Below are 6398 nucleotides of genomic sequence, written 5' to 3'. Positions count from 1 at the left end.
GTCAGGGGCACTTGACCACTGAGCCACATCCCCAGCCCTATTTTGTTTTTTATTTAGATACAGAGTTTCAGTGAGTTGCTTAGTGCCTCCTTTTACTGAGGCTGGCTTTGAATTTGCAATCCTCCTGCCTCAGCCTCCAGAGCCACTGGGATTATAGGTGTGCTCGGCTGTCTTATGCTTTTATTTTTGCTGTCCAATGGCTCAGAACAAAGGTCCCTATTATCTCCTCTCTTACTCTATTCATCCATTGGGTGAAGACCCCATTCCCTCACCAGCAGTCAGTTGAGTTCAATGAATATTATTCACTTCAACAAGAGAGGCAGAGTGGAAAATAACACCTGGCCTCTGTCTTTTGGGATCATCTTACAACTGGTGGAAACAGTCACCTGCAAGGTAACTTGTTAAGTGGGTACAAAGTACCAAAGATCATCACCCTGACTTTCCAGGCTCAGTTCTCCTGATCTGACTGATGAGTTTCAGCTTTTTTTACATAGATGTCTGGTCTATTTATCTATCTATCTATCTATCATCTATCTATCTACATCAAACCCAGAGCTTCACACATGCTAGGTGAGTGCTCTCCCACTGAACTACATCCCCAGCCCTTATAAAATTTTGAGACAAGGTCTTGCTAAATTGCCCAGGTTGACCTCCAGCTTGCCATCCTCCTACCTCACCTTCCTGAGTAGCTAGGATTACAGCACTCAGCTAGGTGTCTGATATTCTTTAAAAAGTATGTATTAGAGCTGGGTTGTAGCTCAGTGGTTGAGGCTTGCCTCGTTGTGCAAGGCTCTGGGTTTGATCTCCAGCACAGAAAAGTAAAAGTGGATTGTTTTTCTAAGGAGGCGGTGAGCAGAGCCTGGTTCCCTCACCTCCTCCGTAACTACACAGGGTGAAGGACAGTGAGTAATTGCCCACATAGCATTCCCATAGTGCTCAATGAGCACAAATATTCTTGTGCTCTTAGAAGAGGAATTGTTGATTTCGAAGGCTGCTCAGGGATGAGCAGGGGCTCAGTAGAGTTTAGAAAGTTCAGGATCTTTAGAAAGTGCATTCACAATTAAAAATTGCATCACATGGTATTTAAGTAAAGCCCCTTTAAACACCTAGATCTGTGAAGTCACTAACACTTCCATACACTGGCAAATGTTATGACATGAGAAGGAAGGGTCAGGAGTGGTCATGTCCAAACTTTCAAATGCCATTGACACATGGCTCCTGTGGCTTCTTGTGAACCTGACACAGGCCCTTGGATGCTAGGAGGTGTTGTACAATAGCTCCTAGAACATTTTCCTCAGAAGTGCAAATGTCTTCTATATCAGGAGGAGCCTGATATTCTGCTTCCATCTGATGTTAAGTACTTTTATTAACCTGTGAGCTGAATCTGTTTAGTCTAAGTGACACAATTACACATTTCAAACAAAAAAGTGCCATTAAAAAGTTGATCAATTTTGGTACCATGACAAGGTCTAGTTTTTCTAGCATGTTCTGTCCTACACATCTGGCACTTAGCAGTTGCTTGGTAAATATTTGCCATGTGAGTGAATGAACTCACGAACCCTCTGGAAAGGCTGACAGCTCTCCTAACAAACATGGTTTGACCTGCAGAAGGGAAAGGGGCTCAGACAGGTCGCTGGAATGCCAGCATAGATCTCAGTCAGGGTGGAGGGACTGGTTGGGGCATAGCTTCCATGACATGCCCAGGGAGGAGAGGGAAGCCTAGGACAGCAAACCACGGCTTCATTGTCCCTCTCCAGTGACCCTTGACTTGACCAGTCTGGGTCTTCCCAATACCTTCCTCTTATTGCCAGTTGTCAGTGCAAGAACAGGCCCTCTGCCAGGATGGAGAACAATTTCAGATGTCAGAACAACTTTTCAAACATTTTGACCATGACCCACAGTAAAGATGTGTTTTATTTTGAGCCAGGAAACAAACCAACCAACATGTGATGCATTGATATTCTGTATTCTGCTCTTCTCCACTCTGTTGCGTTACAGAAAAAGTGACATATTACAATGATTTCAAAGTCCATGAATGGGCTAAGACCAAACAAGGACACTGCAGGAAAGATGGCTTCCAGTTCTCCTGGACAGGGAATCTGCAGTGAAGGTAAAGGCAACCCTCCCCGTGCCCACACCTGGGAACATACTTAGGTCTCCGAAGAGTGTGATATAAACGCCTACTTTCTAGAACGTGAGTCAAAAAGTTCAAGGGAGAAGTTGTTGCTTCTATATCTACAATATTCTATGATTATCTGTAAGGTTCTTCATTGTGATCTCTCCTGGGGAGAAATCAGCTTCTGACAGCTCCAGAGAGGGACTCCCGTGAGCACAGAGCTCCAGCTCATCCTGACTTAGTGCTACCGTGGAGACAGTGGTAGTGGCACGAGACTGACCCACTGGCCATGAGATCCCTAATTCCAACGCTGGTTTCCCCAATACGGTGCCTCATTCTGTGAGGTTTCGACAAGTGTTCCTGTAGAGAGAGGTGGGGAGTTGACTGTGATAAATAAGTGGAGGAAATCCTGAGTAAAACAACAACTTCTCAGTCAAAGGACTCATTCTGTCGACTTGTCACTTGGGGAGTGTAGGTGGAGGGGTCACTTCTTCACTAGCTGCAATCAAGGGCAGGTGAGAGACTTCACTCCTGCACACACTGAGGACAAGCCAGGAGTCAAGATGCTGAGCCTGTGTTTGGCTAATAAAATGAAAAAGCCCCAGTATTTTGTCAGTATGTCAAGAAGACCCTGTTGTTTATGTATTCATATTTGTAGTCATAACTATTCAAAAGAGACCATAATGGTTTGTGAACTGAAGTAATTTAGAAATGGAAGCGGAGGGTGCCCAAACTGTGAGATGAGAAGCAGAGTCCCGGAGTTAGTGAGTAAACTGAGCTAACTCTTCAGCTTCCAAATCCCATCGTGACCTTACTTCTGTTTGTCACTATAATGAATAAAGCTCTATTTTATAGCAATTGACACTTTCGGTATTTGTGGATTTGAACATTCATGAACATCTCAGGATACATTTTTCACAAGTATCCATAATCTACTGTTACTTAGGGATGAACTTTGTCAACCCCCAAACACCAAAAAGGAACCCAAGTACAATTGAGCAAGTCAGGTTCTGCCCACCTCCAGGGGGCGTCATTCATACAGACTGAGGCTGAAGGAGGCCCTCTGTGGTTGTGTGACACAGCAGCAGCCCTCTGAAAACACCGTTTATGTTTTAAACTGTAAAAAAACAAAACAAAGTTCCAGAATTGTCGATCAGAATGTCCCATGTGTTCCCTTTCACACAGTGACCTGTGTGTTTTTCAGCAATTACATCTCACTGGCGGTAGGTGAGTATTTTAAAGTTTGGATTCAGACTCAAGCTTCCCCCCAGTTCCTGTCTGGGAAATTTGAGACTCAGTTCTGTCACTAGTAAAACAAGAATGATGACAATTCTCATCCAACTAGGCTGAGGCCAGGAAAGGCACATTAAAGTCCTTTTCAAAGCTCATCAGTAGTCATCGCAGAAGACCAAGCTCTCTGCCCTCTGGTCTTAGTGCCCAACTTTGCTACTTCAAGGCTAGTGGCACAACCCCATAGGCAGTCCCAGAAAGAAGATGGTTGCAACGGTTTTATTCATAGCAGGTCTCAAAGAGCACATTGAGTCAAAACTTTATTTGCTCCCAGTCTGTTGAGAGGTAGGATTCCTGAACACTGGAGTCCACCTGGAATTCTTCTTACTTGTTTCTAAAAGTTTTTGCTACCATATGTAGGCATTAAATAATTTATTGGATCCAAACTCTCATCATCCTGTTTCCTTGTATATGTACTGCCATATTTATTTCCCAACCATAAGAACAAAATACACTCTGGATATCAGAGGTGACAATTTTTAGACAGCATCTCTGTATCACTTAACTATAAAAATGAGCGATCTTATTCACAAAGAGTATGAAGACTTTCAAGATCTTCCAGAGCACACTTTTGACTTGGGATTTCTTGATGCTAAAGTAAATATAGATACATGAAAGGGAAACTATAATAACTGGTACGGATAGAGTTCATATCTTGGTTTTAGAAAAGCATGCCAACGACCTCTAACCAGTTTGCAAATTTTCAACAACTCTCATTCTTAACAGCATTCATACCTCACCTTCTACAGACCTGTTGTCCCTGAAGCCCTGTGACTGGCTTAGTTGGGCTGCTTAGGCCACAGTCTTTGTGTTAGCACTTGTCTCTGTGTAGCCAGCTGTATCTCCTCCAGTGTCTCCCCCAGGGTCTCCCCCAGTGTCCCTGCTTCTGCAGAAACCTCTTGGTTTGGATTGTTTTGCAAGCAGCAGTTTTCGGGCAGCTGCTCTGTATTTCTTGGAAATGAGGTTGTAGAGGATTGGGTTGATGGATGCGCTCAGATAGAAAAGTTGCAGGGCGACAATGTTGAAGTACTGGGAGACATACATCATCCGGGAATCTTGGGTATTTATGTAAATGATTCTGCCAACGTGAAAAGGCAACCAGCAAACTACAAATGCCAGAACCACCACCACTGCAAAACAAGACACAGGCGCTGGAATTAGTAAAAGCATTCAAAAATCAAATAACCTCCCCCCAAAACCACCTGCAGTAATATAACAGAAAAATAAATTAGAACTTTTGCCTAGTCAAATCCCCATGCCAGGACAAAAAATGACCAGGCATTTAACTGCATCAATATTTGCTTTAAATCTTCATGTTAGGCTCATTTATGTGTTATCAAGACTCGACATAAACCAGAAAGAACAATTGCTCCTAACAAGCAGTTTAGGCAGCCTTCCTTCCACAAAACCGCTTCAGAAACACATTTTCTTGCGGGGAGGGCGGAAACCTGCAACAGGTCTGCACATCTTCGACTTTTTGATACAGGCATGGTTCACCTTAGTCTTTGGGATAACTTAACACTAATGAAATCTTCAGTTTAATGCAGTCTATTCGTCTTCTCAAGGGTACTGTGAATAATCCACAGCTGCGATGCCTAACAGAGGCGAGCCGGTGGATTAAGAGTCCCAGCTACTCATCCTGGATTGCAGCAGTATTGGGAAATCATTGGTGTTGACTAGATCGGAGCCCTGGGGTTTCTCAGAACTCTGCGGGACAAGAGATGATTTTTCTCTGGAGATAGAAGGTTACAGGAAGGTGAAGGGTGGGCAGTTTGCCTATTCCCACTGGCGGTGCTGATCAAGGACTGGCGTGTTTGGAACAGGGGTGGCAGGACTTACGCAGGACGCGGACTGTCTGCCGGTGGCTCTTCTCCCGCCCCAAGGCAGCCGGGCCTTGCAGCGGGTCCCGATTCTTCCACAGCTCCCGCCCGATGAGCCCGTAGAGGACACTGAGGCACAGGAAGGGCAGGAAGAAGTAGGCAGTGGTAACCCACAGCATGACCCGCAGCGCACCCAACTGTGTGCGGCTTGGCCTGCACTCGCGGCTGAACAGCGCCGCGGCCGCCGCGGCTTCAGGTCCGGAGAGCCGGGGCGTCGGTGGCGCCCGCGAGGGCAAGAAGGGCGGCGGCCCGCTGGACGAGAAGGTGCGCTGCGCGGTGCCGTTAAGGTCCACGATCGGATAGATACCGGGGTCCTGCTCGACGTCCACCAGAAAGAAGAAGGGCCCTGCGGAGAGCAGCGCTATCGCCCAGAGCGCAGCGATGAGCGCGCGGACGCGGCGCCGGGTGATGAGAACGCGGGCACGGAGCGGACGACAGATGGCCAGGTAGCGCTCGACGCTGAGTGCTGTCATGTGCAGCAGAGTGGCGTAGGTGCAGCCCTCGCCCAGGTACAGCGACAGGCGGCAGAGCAGCGACCCGAACACCCAGGGCCGCGAGCGCCAGAGACGGTAAAGGTCGAAGGGGAGCCCGAGAAGGATGAGCAGGTCGGACACGGCCATGCTGCCCAGGTACAAGTTGGTGGTGGTTCGCATGTCGCGGTAGCGCCCGATCAGCAGCACGGTCACCACGTTCCCGCTCACCCCGACAGCGAACAGGCCCAGGCACACGGCGGTCACCGGCACCAGCGCCCTCAGGGGGAAGGCGGAGCAGCGGCGCTCGTCGCACGGCGGCAGCGAGGCCCAAGGCGGCTCCCGTGCGCCCTCCGGGCCGTCACTGCCGTTCCAGGGGCTGCCCATGGGAGCACCGCGCGGCTGCCCAGCCGGGTAGAACCGGAGTCGAGCGCTTGGCCCCTCCAGGGGACCGCTTCCTTTCCTGGTCTGTGGTCGCAGGCGCGGCCGGCCCGACGGCGGAGCGCTACGGCCCGGGAGCCTGTGGAACCCCTGCGGGTACGGCCCACCCCGCCGCTGCTGGCGCTGGAACGCAGCTCTGCTGGGTTCCCGGCAGGGCGTTCGGGAACCAGCGGCGCGCAGTCTCCGCCCCCGGCCGTCGCC

At 48.7% G+C, this 6398-nt stretch overlaps 1 protein-coding gene across 1 annotated transcript; it reads right to left on the bottom strand.

Moving 5' to 3' along the window:
• Positions 1-3732: 3732 nt before the first annotated feature.
• MLNR (motilin receptor) lies at positions 3733-6143 on the bottom strand (the record flags this gene model as incomplete). Its single annotated transcript, XM_079136665.1, has 2 exons — positions 3733-4536; positions 5246-6143. The coding sequence occupies 2 exons, from the start codon at positions 6141-6143 to the stop codon at positions 4199-4201; spliced, it is 1236 nt and encodes a 411-aa protein (XP_078992791.1). The 3' UTR covers positions 3733-4198.
• Positions 6144-6398: the final 255 nt, after the last annotated feature.

Source organism: Sciurus vulgaris, assembly GCF_902686455.1.
Source record: "Sciurus vulgaris genome assembly, chromosome: 4".
Lineage (NCBI taxonomy): Eukaryota > Metazoa > Chordata > Mammalia > Rodentia > Sciuridae > Sciurus > Sciurus vulgaris.
This window is presented reverse-complemented; position numbering and strand designations above follow the sequence as displayed.